The 17627-nt window shown below is 48.8% G+C and overlaps 1 protein-coding gene across 2 annotated transcripts in view; it reads right to left on the reverse strand.

Annotated features, from left to right (window-relative positions):
* Window positions 1-2441: 2441 nt before the first annotated feature.
* LOC135899640 (mitochondrial inner membrane protease subunit 2) overlaps window positions 2442-17627 on the reverse strand; it is a 58903-nt gene continuing 43717 nt past the window's right edge. Inside the window, exons 2-3 of one of the 2 annotated variants that reach the window (XM_065428946.1) lie at window positions 16752-17024; window positions 2442-2748 (exon numbers count right to left, since the gene is read on the reverse strand). In XM_065428946.1, coding sequence (XP_065285018.1) covers window positions 2700-2748; window positions 16752-17024 — 322 coding nt within the window. In that variant the 3' untranslated portion in view covers window positions 2442-2699. Of the gene's footprint in view, window positions 2749-16745; window positions 17025-17627 lie in introns of both variants that reach the window. The other variant, XM_065428948.1, reaches the window with a different exon arrangement.

Below are 17627 nucleotides of genomic sequence, written 5' to 3' on the forward strand. Positions count from 1 at the left end.
TCCGGCAGCCGGGGTGGCGTCGGGAAGAAGCGAGCTCGAGGCTTCCCGTACTCTGGCAACGGACGCGATTATGGACGCGTCGGCGAACGGAGGCACTTTCAGCACCCTTGTTGCCGGCACATTCCCAGAGCATGTGTTGCAGCGTTGCTCTCAGTCCACAAGCTTTACACGCATCAGTTGGGCATAATACCCGGGTAGCTTTGATGTAAGACGGCGGGGCTAGGGTAGGTGTGTGTCTGGAGCAAGTGTAAAGTTACCGCCTCGTTATTGTTTAATTTATCGTGTGGTGGCGGGAATATGTTGTGGTAAATCATTTTTCCGAGACCTAAAAAAAGACCATTTTCTTGCGGCAACGAAAGAAAGAGCTAAGTAAATGCGTGCAGCCTTTAGTGGCGAAGTGCATAAGTGGCCTATGAAGCATAGCATCCATAATTGACTGCTCGTATTTCCTGTGGGCTGTCTGTCCGTATCCTGGCACCTATAAGCACTTTTCTCTCGTGTTGACTTTGCCCATTGACACAGCCGCAACAGATGTCGAGCATCCGCTACAGACGCCAGTGCAGACCACTTAACAGGGTATTCAGGTTCTCGGCCTCAGGCCCAGGTTGTGGAACTGGTAAGGGCCGCTCCAACTCGGTGTCTCCGATGGGAGATTCTCTCCACGGGAGATAAATACGGGGAAGCTGGGTACAGACGTTTAGGCTAGTTGGCTTGACTGGGACTATAGCGGTTAAGTGACGCCGAAGAGTGACCTTCCGTGCCCGCGTCACTTAAGAGCTATAGTTCCAACACGAGGAAGGGGGCAGACATACGAGGAGATTAGAGCACGTGATCACTCTCAAAGGAGAAGATTTTCGGGCTAAGGAGATTGAGCGGTGCCCGGAGGCAAGAAGGTGGGCTGTGAGCTCAATAAGGAGAGTGGCTAATCTCGGCAATTGGGGCTGAGCTCCACCACTGAAGCTGGCGCAGCCGTCGGCGTGACGCGGTGTGAGGGATCACGTGGCCGCGTCGGCTGCTTCGGAAGCGCCGAAGCAAGTCCCACCTGCGCTGCGGTTTTGATCAAGGTGGGGAGGTATGCCTGCTTTGGGTGTCTGCTTGACAACACTTGAAACACTATAACAGGTAGCGGCATGACGACGGGACGCCTTCAAAGGCTTTAGCGGCCTTTGAAGGCGTCCAACATGGTAGGCTATACTGCTCGGTGCCGCAGTGCCGGACGCACGCAACGGAGCCCGGTGCCAGCCTTCACAAGTACCAGCGGGACAAGAAGCTGCTTAAAGCTTAAATCGCGAAATTTAGAACCGGCACGCAGCCGTCGGCTACCACTCGGGTGTGCAGCAAGTACTTTTGCGAGGAAGATTTCTGCTACGGCGTCGGGGCTGCGATGTTCAGCGAGTAGCAGAAAGAGCGCACTGAGACGCTCGCCCGCAGGCGTGGCCCTGTTGTCATGAGGCTGTGATCTATGAACTTGTTGATGCTAGATACTGGCAAGTTCATTAGAATGGAATGGGAACGCCAAGAAGTACATTAAATAAAAGGCATGGCATATGTTCATGTTTGTGTTAGCACCAAACAATGAATGTATACTGGATTAAGAAAAGGCAGCAGGAAATAACTCGCTGAAAGACCGATAAACATGCAGCGCGATGCCACTTCAGAAATAATTACATTGAAACGTCCAAGAATTCAGAGGAAACGAAAGAAAAAAAGACTTAATCATCGCGACGGCACATCACAAGTCCCCGTAGGCGTCTAAGTCTCTAGCTATAGCAAAATTATTTTTGAACAGCTTTGATAGCGTCCACGCAACAATGGTTGCTTGTTTACTGTCAAATGCTCATATGCTGCGGCCTAAAGCTCACGGAACGGTGCGAAAACGCGCTCGCAGGAAAGCGAAACATTGTGCGCGGACGTGCATGCAGACGCGCAGTCGGTCGCTGCGAACCCGTGCGATCGCTGCATTGAGGCTTCATTCTGTTATGCTCCATTTCGTTACACAGACAGCCCACTACAAGAACAAATTTCACCACACTTTGCTCTCAGCGATTGCCTACCTTTCCCGCAAGAAACCGGCTCTGGGAACTCCTTCGCGGCGACTGCGCAGTGTGCATTCACTGTACGTATTCGGTGAAAAGAGAGCGTCTGTAAATCAGTCTGTGCTTACTGTTTGCCCAAGATTAGTATTTTGACGTTAAAGAATTTCTGTCGTTACGAGAGTACTTACAGAAATGTTCAGCAGGGCTCCCACGTGGAATTTTTATTGAGCGCCGACAGTCAAACCGATGAGGAGCGCGTCGCTTTTATCCCTCACATTACGCAAGGGAGGTGCTTCCGACATATGGCGACTCCGTAAGACCTCGCCGCCAATAGTATTACAGTGGCTGTGACCGTTACGCTGCACTCAGCGGACTTTGATGGTGAAATGCGATCACACACGTGAAATCTGTGCATCTCATCACATATAAGCATTGCTTTTATTTACACATTTCAACCGGTTGCACCAACTTCGGCCCAAGCATACAGCGTCCCCTACTCGCTGTCGTGGAGCATTGACGGAGCGAAGCATTATTCGTCTATGTCCAGCATTTTAAGGGTGGCTGCCTGTTTCCCCTTAATTCACAGTGCACCGACTTCGGGATCGGCTACCGCCATGCCGGCGTCGTGGTGCCGTCACCGTCTTTGTCGTCGTCTAGGCGTTTTCACCAGGCCGCCGCCGCCGTCGTCGCCGCCATCATGCCGTCGTTGTCTCTGCATACACAAGCCCACATCACACACTGTTCGCCTTTAGCTGGAACCGCATGGCGCGATTTTTGGTGAGGAGGCGCTCGGGTGTGTCGTTTCGTCGAATGCGCCCACGGAAATCGCGTAGCCGCGTGGTACTGTTCGGAGTAAGAAAGAAAGCGCCGCGTCGCACTGCCGCGCCCGCGTCAACCAACGAGAGCGCAGCGCAAGTGTTACGTCACGCTATACGCCACGCTTTAGTTACCTCAACACCACCAGATGGTGCTGCCGTCCGGGCATCTCTAAAACCGCTTGATGTTTGAAAGTAGCGACACTCTCCTCCTCACGGCGCTTTCCTCCTCGATTCCCCTCGCCCGCCGGCTGCGCACGGCACGCTATTCCTCCTGGGCTCCCGAAGATGGGCCGCAGGATTCTATGGAGGCGTGTTATTTTGGGCCAGTTGCGCGCCCCAGTGGGGTTGAAAATTTTGAGAAACGCTAATAGCAGCATCGATAATGCTAGAGGCAACATTTATGACGAGGTTGCTTTTTTCCTAAAGCCGTATGAATGGGGTATACTGATGTAAAAGGAGCTTTTGAGGCGAGTTCTATACTCCAGACAATTTTTCTGCCGCATGATGAGATGCTTTACTTCGTGCGTCTGATGTAGTATTGCTTGTGACACATCCCTTTGTGTGTGGCTTATTAAGTAAAAGCCTTAGACCTCTGTATCAAGGTCCCGTTGTGGGCTACAGAAAATATCACGTGACCGAAGGAAGGCGGGAAGTGAACCAAAGCATGTGCAGCCGCGCATAAGAGATGATTAATGATTAGGAAAGTAATGATTGATTAGGATTGGATTAAGATGAATTCAGGTGTATTAAGGAGGGTTAAAGGAGTACTGACACAAAAAAAAAATCCATGTGGTTTTTTCTGCTTTAATAAGTAGTTAATGACCCAGTAATCACGGCACGAGACCTCATTTACTTCAGAGCGCGACAGGTAATTATCTGCAGTCTTTTTTGTAGCGACCAGTCCAAGTTTCGGTTTCAGAGAGCAACGAAACGGTCCACCGGGAGTGTAAACAAAGTGGTCACGTGTTCGCAAAAAGCCATGACGTATGCTCTGCCGCGCAGCCAGCGTGCGGCGCGCCGGCACGCGAACTTCGTGTTGCTAGTCGTCTGCTACGCCTGCACGTGGTTTGCCATGTCCTCGCCATCATCGTCGTCGTCCTCGTTTTCGTCGTCCAGCGGCGACGATTTCCTGCATGTGGGAGTCGCCGCCGTATTAGACGTGGCCAATCACTTTCAATTTGACCCACTGGAGAGCAGCGACTCGGATATTGCGGCCGGCGACGGCGAGCACGTGAGACACACGGTACGATTCGGCGTCCGATCCGACGTGCGGCGCCACATGCTCCGGCATGCGGCATACGATGATTCGGGACACACGGTGCGTGCATCCGAAAGATTGAGCGGCGCGTAAGCTCCGCCCAGATCCAGCCCTCCAGCTTGACTTCAAAGCCATGTCGAGAAACGCAATACAAACAACTCTCCACAACACTGCGTCGCTTTACGCGAACACTGCCAATAACGTTATGCCCCTGCGGGTGACAGAACACTTCACGACGGCGCGTCGTCCACTGACGACTCCGCTAACAGCCAGCGATAGGGCCGGTAGGCCTAGCTAGGCAGACGCCGCGGCCGACGGCGCTTACGATCCAACCCGAGCTCGTCGAAGAGCGCTTATGTTTGCCAAAACAATTAACACTGTACACTTAGGTCGCCCGTAATTAAATACAATTGGTTTGCTCGACGCAGTCGTTGCGAAGGGCAAACGTGCAAGCAAAGCGAGCAGCCTCACTCAGACGGTCGGTGTGTGCTGTCTGCCCGCGAAATGCCCTCGCGTCGCGTCTCCTGATCTCGCCAGTAGCTTAGTCCTAGTGTACTAGGCGTTGCTTTGAATAACAGGCACATGTCGAGATAATTTTACTGAACTGGTAACTATTTCGTGTCGGAAACAAACTGCAGCAGGCAAGGAAAAAAAAAAACACTGCGAGAAACCGGCCAGCCAGCGCCGCCTCCGTGGAGGGAACGTCACATGCCAGCCGCGCTGTCATTGGCTGCGGCCAGACGACGGTGCGGTTGTCGGACGCGTCGGACGATGAAAATCTGCCCGGTTTCTCGCACGCCGGACGTCCGATCCGGCGCTTCGGCACGGCAAAACACCTCGATTCCGGCTGCCGTTCCGGCGCGTCGGACGCCGGATCGGACACCAAATCGGACCGTGTGTCTCCCGCTGTAAAGCCGCATGGCAGCCAACGAAAATTCGTGACGTAGCCACATGACGTAGCGTTTTCTTGGCTATTTACAGACCCGGGTGATGTCAATGTCGCGAGGTGCTCTGTTTTACGGTTGGCTGCGCGCACGTACTTTAAAATTGATTTTAAATATGTTCTAAGCGATATTCGCCGCTGATATTTTACACACGATGTGTGTGTAACCCACTAAATCGATGTCACAAGTTATCTCGACTTCAAATTTTTGTGTCAGTACTCCTTTAAGGGGGATTAAAGTTAATGAAAGTGTATTAAGGTGCATAAAGGAGGACAAGGTTGGATTAAGTTCGATGAAGGTGGGTTAGGGTGGATGAAGATGCGTTGAGGTGCATTAAGGACGGTTATAGTGGATTAGGGTGGATTAAAGTGCATGAAGAAGGATGAGAATGCATTAAGAAGGATTAAGGTGCATGAAGGAGGATTATGGTGGGCTAAAGTGAATTGAAGTGAGTGAAGGAGGATAAGGGTGGATTAAGGAGGATTAGGGTGGACTAAGGTAGATGAATGTGGATTAAGGTGAATTAAGGAAGATTATAGCGGATTAGGGTGGATTAATGTGGGTGAGGAAGCAGTAGGGTTGGTTAAGGAGGATTAAAGTGCATTAAGGAGGGTTAAAGTAGATTAAGGTCGATGAAGTTGGATTAGGGTGCATTAAGGAGGACTCTCGTGGATTATGGCGGATTAAAGTGAATCTTGTGGATTATGGTGGATTAAAGTGAATGAAGGAGGTTTAAGGACGATGAATGTGGATTCGGTGGATTACCGTGCATTAGGAGGATTATGGTAGACTAATCGGCCTTAATACTCAATGAACCCTTATTCACCTTAGTCCACCCTAATCCACCTTAGTGCTCCTTCATCCACCTTAATACTCCCAATCCTCCTTAATACAACCTAATCAATCTACATCGCCCCTAATGCACCTTACCTACCACATAGTTCTTAATCCTCCTTTATCAACCGCGATCTATTATAATCCGCCTTAATCCTCTATCATCCACCTTAATCCTGCGTAATACACCCTAATCCACCTCTATCAAACCTAATCCAGCTCTATGGTACCTAATCTGCCTTAATCAGTGTTAATCCTCCTTTAGCAACCCTAATTCATCTTATTCCACATTAATCGGCCTTAATGTCACTTTATCCACCTTAATCCCCCTAATCCTAGTTTATGCACCCTAATCGGTCCTAATACCCTTTCATCAACCCTTCACCTTAGTCCACCATAATCCGCCTTAATCCACCTCCACCCTCCTTAATCTTTATTCATGCATCTTAATCCTTCTTAAGGCACTCAATACACCTTAATCTTCTTTAATACACGCTAATCATTAATCCTCCCTAATCCATTTTTTGTCAATCACTAATGATTCATTAACTAACTTGGGTAATCATTCTCTTAAGCAGGCGTGGACATGATTTGGGTCACCTCCGGCCTTCCTTGGGTCACGTGATACTTCCAGTTTACAACGCAACCTTGAAACAGAGATCTAAAGGCTTTCGCCTTAAAACTTAAAAAAAAACTCAATGTTGACTAGCTAACGCTCATCACCTGCAATAACACGGGTATACTTGCCACTAATTTTTTCAGGGCGCAAAGCAGAATCTATAAGGCTGCACTCCCGACTGAATAACAAGTTAGCGACGTGCGAGGGGAATATTAAGCATACTGAGGACAACCGCAACAAAAACGCTGGTGAGCGTTTATGAGCGTGGTGAGCGGAAGAATGAAAAAAAAATGCAGCATTACGGGATGCTTAGTTACGAGCTATAAAGACGCCTCAGCTCGCAAACAACGCTGTTCTTTGTCGGAACAAAGTTCTTTCGGCCAATGTCATGCAGCCACTGCTTCCTGCGCAAGCCGTCACGCTTTCCTTGTGGTATCATAAAACGGCATAACCATCTTCAGGCTTCTTGCTGCAGTTATATGCGCAACAGTCCGGCATAGCGCTTGCACATAGAGCAGGAAACACGGCGTACAACGTTCGCTACGCCGAGCTAAAGCGCCGAGCCAGCCGTGCTCAGGAGGAAAATGGCGCGAACGAAAAAGAAAAACACAAGCAAAACTCAAGATCCGCGCGTTTCCAAGGGCAACGGCAGGGAGACCAATCGTCGTGCAGAAAAACGGGGGCAAAACTGGTTACCGCGGGGGGAACGCACAAGGGGCGAGGAGGAGGCGAGGAGGTCGCGCGGCGGCGGCGGAGTTCAAAGAGTGTCGCTACTTTCAAATCATCAAGGGACTTTAGGCATCTCGTGGGCGAGCTCCACCACTGCAGAAGCTGGCGCTGCCATCGGCGCGACGTGCTATGAGGGATCACGTGGCCCCGTCGGCTGCTTCGGAGGCGCAGAAGCAAGCTGAAAACTAAAGTTTAATGTCTTACCTGCGCTGCGGCTCTGATTAATAAGGTGGTCAGGTATTCCTGCTTCAGTTGTCTGCTTGACAACACTTGAAACACTATAATAGGTAGCGGCATGACGACGAGACGCCTTCGAGGGGGACGCCAAGCTTTAGAAGAACTTCAGTTTGGCCTTGTTGGTGTTTACTACATATCATATTGACCGCAAATAAAGACGGGGACAGCGGAAGAGAACACGTAAACAAAACGAGCGGTAACTTTCAATTGGTTTATTCACGGCAGCCCGTGAGCATATATAGGCAAATAGAACATGCGCAGAACGCAGCAAACAAGATCACTCATCAACCTAGCGGGGCAACCAATCATAAAAAAAAACTATTTCCGATTGAAACAACCTGATGGAAGTGTCACTAACACGATCTTGGCCTTTCTTTTTTATGTGAAAACTCCATCAGTTCGCGTGCAGTCTGGTCCTGGCTTCTCCCTAGAATATTTATCTCCTTACAAAGAGGTGCACAGTGACAGGCATTGCAGTGCGCAGGCAAATGCGCCAATTCATCTTTCGCTAACTTTTTTCGTGTTCCCTGGCTCGATCATTCAGGCACCGTCCTGTCTGCCCTATATAGGACTTGCCACACGCCAGGGGGATTTGGTACACGACTCCTACATTGCATTTTGCATATGGCTTGGTATGGTTATTGCCACAGCCTTGCCTTCCTTCTTCTTTTGGCCTAGTTGGTGTTTACTGCATATCTTAATGACCGCAAATAAAGACGGCGACAGCGGAAGAGAACACATACACAACACGAGCGGTAACTTTCGACTGGTAAATAGAACATGCGCAGAACGCAGCAAACAATAACGCAGAACCATACCAAGCCGTATGCAAAATGCAATGTAGGAGTCGTGTACGAAATCCCCCTGGCGTATGGCAAATCCTACATAGGGCAGACAGGACGGTGCCTGAATGATCGAGCCAGGTTACACGAACAAAAGTTAACGAAAGATGAATCGGCACACTTGCCTGCGCACTGCAATGCCTGTCGCTGTAGACCTCTTTTTAAGGAGATAAAGATTCTGGAGGGAAGCCATGACCAGACTACACGCGAACTGATGGAGGCTTATCACATAAAAAAGAAAGGCCAAGACTGTGTTAGTGACACTTCCATCAGGTTCTTTCAATCGGAAATATGGTTTTTTTTTATAATTGCTTGCCCCGCTAGGCTGATGAGTGATGGTGTTTGCTGCATTCTGCGCATGTTCTGTTTGTCTATATATGCCCACGGGCTGCCGTGAATAAACCAGTTGAAGGTTACCGCTCGTGTTGTTTATGTGCTCTCTTCCGCTGTCCTCGTCTTTATTTGTGGTCAATATGATATGCCAAGCTTTAAGCACCTACCCTGAGGCCACCACGAAAGCAGGAACGCATGGGTCAATGCCCCTGGTCAAGTTCGAATGACGCGGACAAGGTCGAAGGGAAGCAGGGAGAGGTAGGAGAGAGTGAAATGGTGATTATCGCCGGCGACTCAAACCTGGGTAGGTGCTCAGAAGTAATTGTGGAGAGGGTGAAAGACGATAAAAGAGCGACGGCAGGGACATTTCCGGGGCGGACGCCGAGTTCTCTCGTGGAGTGAGCAAAAGCAAAGCTCACGGAAAATGCCCACGTGCGCAACCTTGTCGTAGTAGCAGGTGGGCTAAATGACGTCTTAAACAGGAAAGGGACAATACTAGCCCAGCGCTTGGCGAAGGATGTGGACGACTTGCGCGAGCTGTCCCCTCAGGTGCAGATCGTGGTCTGCACGGTGCCGGAGGTGCCTGTACGTGACAGTCACGTACAAAGACCCGTAGTGGCTGCTGATAAGGTGATAGGGAAAAAGAGCCGAGAGAAAGGCTTCGAAGTTGTTGAAGTAAACAGGGAAGTGAGAAGGTGTGGTGGTTTTCAACGAGCCGGGATACACTTCAATTACAGGCTTGCACGAGAAGTGGGCTGGCGACTTAGGGGTTGCGCTGTTGCTTTTTTAGGGGGCCCACGGGTGCTCAGGGGGCCAGACTAGGTAGTAATGAAAAAGGTTCTAAGGCAACCTCAGTATAGCATCGCCGTCAATAACAGAAAAAGGATAAAAGCAAGAAAGAGAGCTCGTCATGCAACACGCTACGTAAACATGCAGGGCGGCAGAAGGGAAAGTGGCTAGAGATTGTAGAGCAGTTAAATAGAGAACAAAACAAATAGGGGTGTATGCGGTTACAGAAATACACGTTAGAGACTCGGAAGAGCCACCAGTGATTGAGAATTATGTTTGGGAAGGGTACAACAGAACTAAGTCAGAAAGAAAGGGAGGGGGAGTCGGAAGGCCCATCCTTCAGGGAGCTAAATGGAAGAGAGTAAATTCAAAATGTCAGGAGCATCTTTGGTTATCAGGTACAATGAGTGCGAAAAAAAAAAAACTTGGCTGGGCGTTACGTATTTGTGGACCGCAAATAATTGGACAGAGAAGAATCAAGAGTTAGTGAAATGCATAAGTGCTGATGTTAAGGGTTTCGGGAATGATACTGAAATTATCCTAATAGGTGACATGAATGCCTACATACAGGATTTAGATGGCTACACCGACAACGGGAAGTCAATGCTAGATCTTTGCGAGCAACATGACCTCGTTGAAGTGAATACAGGGCCTAAGTGCGAAGGACAGATCACGTGGGAAGTTGGAAACCGGCAATCGATCATTGATTACTGCCTGATGACAGAATGAATTCATGATAAGTTGAGAGAAATGGTCATTGACGAGGAAGCGTATAGCAGCATAGGGAGTGACTATAAACACATCATTTTGAAAATGGGATATGTAGTTGGGAAATAGAGCAAGGAGTGGATGGCTACACCGACAACGGGAAGTCAATACTAGATCTTTGCGAGCAACATGACCTCGTTGAAGTGAATACAGGGCCTAAGTGTGAAGGCGAGATGACATGGGAAGTGTGAAACCAGCAATCAACCATTGCTTACTGTCTGAAGACAGAAGGAAATTACGATAAGTTGAGAGAAATGGTCATTGACGAGGAAGGGTATAGCAGCATAGGGAGGGACTATAAACACATCATTTTGAAAATGGGATATGTAGTTGGGAAATAGAGCAAGGAGTGCAAAATGGCCAGTCCAAACTTGAACGCTGAACAAATAATAAATATAGTCACTAGAGTCGAGGAAGAACTTGGCAAATCACCAAATAAATAGTGCGAATATACGAGCTTCTAAGTGTAATAACAACAGAAATACGGAAGAGAAACAACATGTTCGTTGGAAAGGAAAAAAAGAAACCGAAAAGCTGGTGGAGCAAGGAGATACGAGAAGCGATCGCCGAACAACAGAAAGCATCCCGAGAGCACAGGCAGGCAAAGAAGGTTCAGTTGCCGCAGGATGAAGTAGCCAGTAAATGGGAAATATACCGGGAGAAAAAGTTTAGTTCGAATACTGGTGCAAGCACACATAAAAGGTGAAAGTGAACGTTGGTTGTCAGAAATACGTGAGAAAAAGAAGACTGCACCTAGAATATTTCGGAACCACATAAAATTATGAGACAGCAAGTCTGCAACAATATAACAACATATCCTAGGCGAAGATGGAAACAAACTGAAAGGGGACGCGGTATTAAATGACGTCCGAAAAATAACAGCCGAATCTTTCCAAGGCAATGACGAGGTTGCATTCGAACAAAAAAAAAACATGAAAGAGAACCAGATGGAAAAGGAGCTGGTGCTGACAAATTTCAACTGGAAGAAAGCCGAAGAGAAAATTCCTAAGCGCACAGCCACTGGGCTAGACGGGGTTCCCGTTAGGCTGATTAATGAACTAGGACCAAGAAGTAAGGAAGCTCTGGTGAAAGCGGTGGAAAAAAATGGCTGTGGCTTAGCTAAGGTTAAACCCAGGATGCGAAGCATACTAGCCTTTATTTTAGTTGTTGAACCACTGTTTAGCCTGGTGAACTGCTGTTGCTTGGCTATATTTGGTTCGGCTAGACGAAGAAACAACTCATGCGTTACTCTGCTTCGCCTTCAAGAGTGGAACGCGACAGCGTTCCTGTCGACCCGCCAAGGGGTGTAAGACAATGGGCTACGGCGCAGCGACTACGCGCCCCGCATTGGACGCGGTGAGCGTCGAGCAACGCAGCGTTCGGCGCGGCAACGAAATGTGCGCCTGAGCAAGCGACGCACGCCTGAACCTTAGAAACAGCTCGTTTCTAAGGCAACACCGCATTCACTAGAGGCGCTTTTGTACCGCTTTGAAGCATCGTACTCGTGGCTCAGTGGTAGCGTCTCCGTCTCACACTCCGGAGACCCTGGTTCGATTCCCACCCAGCCCATCCTGCAAGAGTTGAGCACGGCTTGCAGCTGTTGTGACGTTAGTGCCCTAGCGGGAGGAGCGGGAGTTAGGCCGCAGTACCATCTGTGCGACCGCAGGCGAGCGCACGAGCTGAGACCCGCTATGTAGCTACGCGGCCGCAAGCGAGCGCACGAGTTGAGCCTCCGCTTTTGCAGCTGTTAAATATATGGTAGCTACGCGGCCGCGCGCGGCGCAGCAAGGAAGAGCGTGGTTGTGCGGCTAGTATGCTTGGCATAAAACTTTGAAAGATAGACGAATACACCAGACAGTTGGCGACCAAGTAGAATGAATTTAATTTATAAAGGCAAAGGGGACAAAGATAGATCGCACTCGTATAGACCGCTGACCTTTACATCGTTAATATGTAGGCTAGCAATGCAGGCAATCAAATTAAAGCTGCAAGCATGGGCAGATATTAATGGCATTTTGGGAGAACTTCAGAATGGCTTCAGAATAGGTACGAGGATGGATGATAACTTATTTGTTCCTACTTAGTGTATTGAAATATCGAGAGTAGAAAGCAGACCGTTATATGTGGCCTTTTTAGACATTACAGGAGCCTATGACAACGCAGACCGCAACATTTGGTGGGATATTCTGGAAGGGGAAGGCTTAGGTGATGATTGTCTACAGCTTTTGAGAGAGAGCAGAGTTACCTAAAATTCGGTTTGCGTTGAATGGGAAGGGATGAGGAGCGAGGAGAAATTGGATACCCACAAGGGACTGAGGCAGGGGTGCCCTTTATCCCCGCTGCTGTTTATGATGTACTTGGTAGAGATGGAGAGGGCGCCAGAAGGAAGTAATATCGGGTTTAATGTCTCATACAAACATGCGCTTACAGTAGTAGAGAAGCAACTCCCAAGTTTATTTGATGCGGACGACATCGTGTTGCTAGCTAACCAGCTAAGTGATTTGCAACGTCTGGCTAATATCTGTGGACAGCAAGGCAAGAATTTAGGTTTGACATATTACCCGTCACGGAGAATATTGGTCTATAACCCCTTCAAGAACCAACTACAGTTTGCAAATTACGAAAAATAAATTACCCAGACTGCTTAATACATTACATGACGCTGGCATTGACATCATTAACATAACACGGTCAGAACTGTCGTTACTTATCAGAACCTTCTCCTAAATAATGAATCAAGCGTAATTTCTTTTTCACCTGTATTCACATGTGTGCCTTGTTAATGTTTGTAATGACATAATTTTGCTCGTCCTTTTCTTTCACTTAATTATTGCAATAATAATCGACCATCGTATCTTTTCACCTTTAATTATGCATCGTCAAGTGTACGCGATTTTCACTGTTATTTACGTATTGCCAAGTGTATGTAATGTGGTGGTGCGTACTATCTGCATTGCTTTTATTTGTCCTTATCCCATTTCTTTGTTCCTTGTTTGTTTGTTCCGTCATAGAAAATTCTCTTGATTGATGATTGTAATTATTATCTATATGTAATGTTCTTCGCGTACGGTTGATTGCGCTACTCACTGCCACCATGTAACACGGGGGCTAAGGGCACCTCAGGCTGCCTCATTGCAGCTTTTATCTTAACCCCCGTCATTGTATTTTAGCAATGGAAACAAATAAAGAAAGAAAGAAAGTGTTAGGAAATCAGGTGTTATGGTATTCAATGAAAACAGTGAACAGACAGTGGCGATACAGGGCAAGGGAGAAACCTCTGGTAAGAGAATATAAATACATTAGTATACGGATGAACGAAGGCAATAGATATATGGAAACACTGGAAAAAACCATAACAGTAAAGGGGAAGAGAAATTCAGCCATAATGAAGCACTGAGCACTAAGGGGATACAATAGGTACAAGGTGCTCCGGGGTATGTGGAAAGGTGTGATGGTTCCAGGACTTACTTTTGGAAATGCGGTTGTTTGCGTTAAATCAGGGGTACAATTAGGACTCGACGGCAAGCAAAGCTCAGTGGGTCGCCTCGCTTTGGGCGCTCACGGGAAGAGTATACAAATGAAGCTGTACGAGGTGATTTGGGCTGGACTAGTTTTGAAGTGAGGGAAGCTCGCAGTAAAATTGAGTATGAAGAACGGCTGAGGAATATGGAGGAAAGTAAATGGGCTGGGAGAGTGTTCAGGTATCTGTACAGGCAAAACATTGATTCACAGTGGAGGAAAAGAACTAGGAAGCTTACCAGCAAGTATGCGGCCTGTGGGGTGGGCAACACAGCAACAAAGAAGGTCAAGCGGAAAGTCAGAGAGGTTGAGATAATCTCATTGGTGGCGGCAATGGAAAGGAAACCTGCCACGAGTAGCTACTTGAGAGGTAAAAACGAAATTAGGAAAGAAACATTTAGGATAACTCAAAGGAATGCGCATTACTTTTCGAAGCGAGATCGGGATGCCTTAGAACACGCACCTACAAAGTGAGATATAAGACGGAAGAAGAAGCATGTGCTTGCTGCGCTAAAGCTAGGGAAGCGATAGAGCACGTGTTATTAGAATGTGTAGACATCTAGATGCCGAGCGGTCGATTTAGGCCCCACTGGCCTTCTTGAAATCCTTGGGTTCAGCGGGAGCAGGGGAAAAGTAAACATGTCCTCAATAGGGATTAGTAAGAGGCGATTGGAAGATTGGTGTAAGTATGGAAACAACAAGAAAACTGAAAAGTACAAAAGCAAAGTTCGCAATAGGGGATCTGAAAATTTGGTTGTGGGAGTTCATCACGTTTCTTTCTTTTTTTTTTTTCAATGTAGGTGGGGCATTAGGCAGCATAACAAGCAAGAGCTTGGTGGCGCAACCGACCGCCCCGTTGCAAAGGGGACGCTCGCCACGTCCGTCCATCCATTGGCGCAAGAGCCGGAGCGCCCGCCGTGCTACCCGCTGCCGCGCGGGCGTTCGACGGGCGCCGTGCGGTTCCACGCGGACACGATGCGCCACTGGGTTGCGGAGAACGCGGCTACATGAGCAGCTACCCGCGAGATGGCGCCAAAAAGATTTAAATTCTGGGTTTTTACACGCCAAAAGTACGCTATTCTTACGATGGCACGCCGTGGTGGGGCTACTCCGGATCAATTTTGGCCACTTGCAGTTACTGAACCCAATGCACGGGCGTTCTTGCATTTCGCCACAGGCAAATGTGGCCGCCGGGAACGGGATTTCAACCCGCGACCTCGCGCTTAGCAGCGCAGCGTCAAAAGCGACCACGTCACCAGCACGGGTGAAAAATAGCTTCGCATGTCGTTGATTACCGCAGTGCGCAAGTGTGTAAATTTTTGGCATTCGACATATATTGTAAAGCACCCATTTGCGTGTGTTCATTGCGTTTATTTTTCCCTAGTTTACGCGGCGATACGTTCATGAAGCCCTGAAAAAAAGGAGGGCAAACAAAACTGGACAGCTTAAAGCAGAAAGCACAAGTGCCGGCACTCGTCCCGCGGCAGCAAGGCGCCCCGCTGTCACGGCCCGGGTGCGAGAGCTCGCCCACTGACTGCCGTGGAGCGTGTTCGAGGGCGCGGCTTTCTGGTGCGGACGTACGGTGAGTCGCGCGATACGTCCTCCATTTCTCTTTCTTTATCAGCCGAAAGAAATAAACGGGAAAAAAAGTACCTGCCTTAATACGTGCCAGTTCTAGCTTTCCTTTTTCACCATTTGAGGGTAGTGATTCAAAAATAGCTAATTGCAATTATTTAATAAGTTCAATGGCATGAACAACAAATTACCGTCTGCTCTACCCGACTGCGAACAATGTGCACATCGTTATTTTCCCGTATGGAACAGCCCGTCCCTTCTTTAAAAAAAAAAAAAACGCGATGCATGATAGCTGGGGCACCCTGTATACACGACGTTTCCTAAAATATAAACCTCGTTTAGTCGAAACTAAACCGCACGTGTCGTCTGTTTGCTTGTCCTTCCATCGATCCGTGGGGTTTGGATGTAAAGAATTCCAAATATCTCTTGGTACGCCTAATTTTGAAACGGGAAAGAAAACAGAGTGGCGGCTTTTAGTTCTCCTTTTAAGTACATTGGAAAACCAACACATTTCATTATTATTTTTTTTTGCGGTGTAGTAAGAACGTGTTTATGGCGATGACCTCGTGGTCTGCTAGCGGATGGGGCAACAATATCACCGCACTCGACCATTCACAACAGGGAATCTAGGCCGGCCTCCCACACGGAAAAGACGAGTGTGTGATACGCGGTTCCGGTCAGCCACGTCTGTAAGCCATCTTCGTCTTGCAGGCTGACTATGGCTTGAGCGGCATGACAACGTCTATTATTGGTTTTAGCTGTACAAGTCCACGGCAACTGAGACGTGCCACGGCCTCGTCATTTCTATGGCAGAAGGCGCAGCTGTTGGTCGATTTGCTGACTTCACCAGTACTGCTGTTTCCCTTCCAACTTTCCCGTGTCGTGAGGTGCTAGGGGGACACCCAAACAAAACCTGCGTAGCATCACCTCATCTTCCCTGGTCTGTCCTCGAGGGATGGCCACAGAGCAAGGAGGAATTAAGGCACGTGTCTGTAGACGGAAGTGATCTTTTGCGGGGCTAGGTGTTTGCGGACAGTATATGTACAGGGGCGATGTGGTAGGTTCCGTTTGACTTGTAGGCTGTCTGAGAGTAAGTCTGCGGCATTGTTTCCGGGGATGGCGCTGTGGCCCGGAAACCACTCTATGCTAATTTTTCACTGGCGTTGTCAGCTGAGCTGGTGGACCTCCTGGGCTATACGCAGCGTGGGATGTACGAGCTTTAATTCCGCTATAGTGATTCCGTTGAGCCTGTTTTAAGCACAACTGCTCCTCTGTTGTTTACTATTGCAAGTGAGATCGCTTTTATCAAAGCCGCGGTATGTCCCGTTGTTCTTCCCTGCTGTCGACGTCAGCGTTTCCTGCTGGAAACATTTTCTTAGTTGCAACGCGAATTACCCAGCAAGAACTGAAAGCGAGAGTCGAGCAAGCCAGCGCGGTCACGCACCGTCACCGCAGCAGCCTGCCGGGCTCCGGCTGGCGCGATTCGAGGCGCCCCCAGCGGCTCGGTGGCCAGACCCGGTGCGACGCCCTGGCCACCAGCAGGCCCAGGGCCACGGGGCCGAACCGGTTGCTGTCCAGCGAGTGGGCGTGGTTGTCCCCCTCGAGCCAGCAGTGGCCCCTCGGGACGGTCACCAGCCGCTCGTGGTAGCCCATCGTGCGAACCGTGTCGCCTTCCACGGCCACCACACGCTTGATGAGCCGCTGTGTCGGGTCACGTGGGGACCTGCCAGAACAGACGACCTTCGCTTTACTCCACGTTGCGGTCATTAACTGCAACACTTTCAAAGCAGTACTGCCGACATAATATTTTCAACGTACCATTTTTACCCTTAAATGAAACCCCTCGGCCTCGAAACCCCGAAAAAAAAAATGTACCGCCTATCCTCAGAGCGCCATAAATATTTAATTGCAATAACTTTTATACGAGCCAGTTTCGATTTCATTTCGCAGGCGACGTATGTATAACGCCGTCATGTGGTGCTGAACGAGGGATGTGGTCGTAGTGGCGGACGGACGTGTTTTTCCAGGCCTCGGTAGCGGCGACGAAAACGTAAGTGCTTTGAGCTTGCGTCTGTTATTGATTTGCCGTTCTTTTAGCCGTTAAATAATAATTATCTAGCTTTCTCTTTTATTTTTCATGTGCACGGGTGTGTTTCATGTATATTTGGTTTTGCAGAATAGTCGGAACGTACTTTCGCGCCACGTACTTCAGCACGTGTAACCGTGTGGGACGTTAAACGTTTATAGCCTTTAAATAGTACTTTGGAAGTGGCAAGATTGATAGCTATTAGTGGTTTTACTATTGAGCGTTGGTATCGGGAATATA

The sequence above is a fragment of the Dermacentor albipictus genome, unplaced genomic scaffold (assembly GCF_038994185.2).
Source record: "Dermacentor albipictus isolate Rhodes 1998 colony unplaced genomic scaffold, USDA_Dalb.pri_finalv2 scaffold_16, whole genome shotgun sequence".
Lineage (NCBI taxonomy): Eukaryota > Metazoa > Arthropoda > Arachnida > Ixodida > Ixodidae > Dermacentor > Dermacentor albipictus.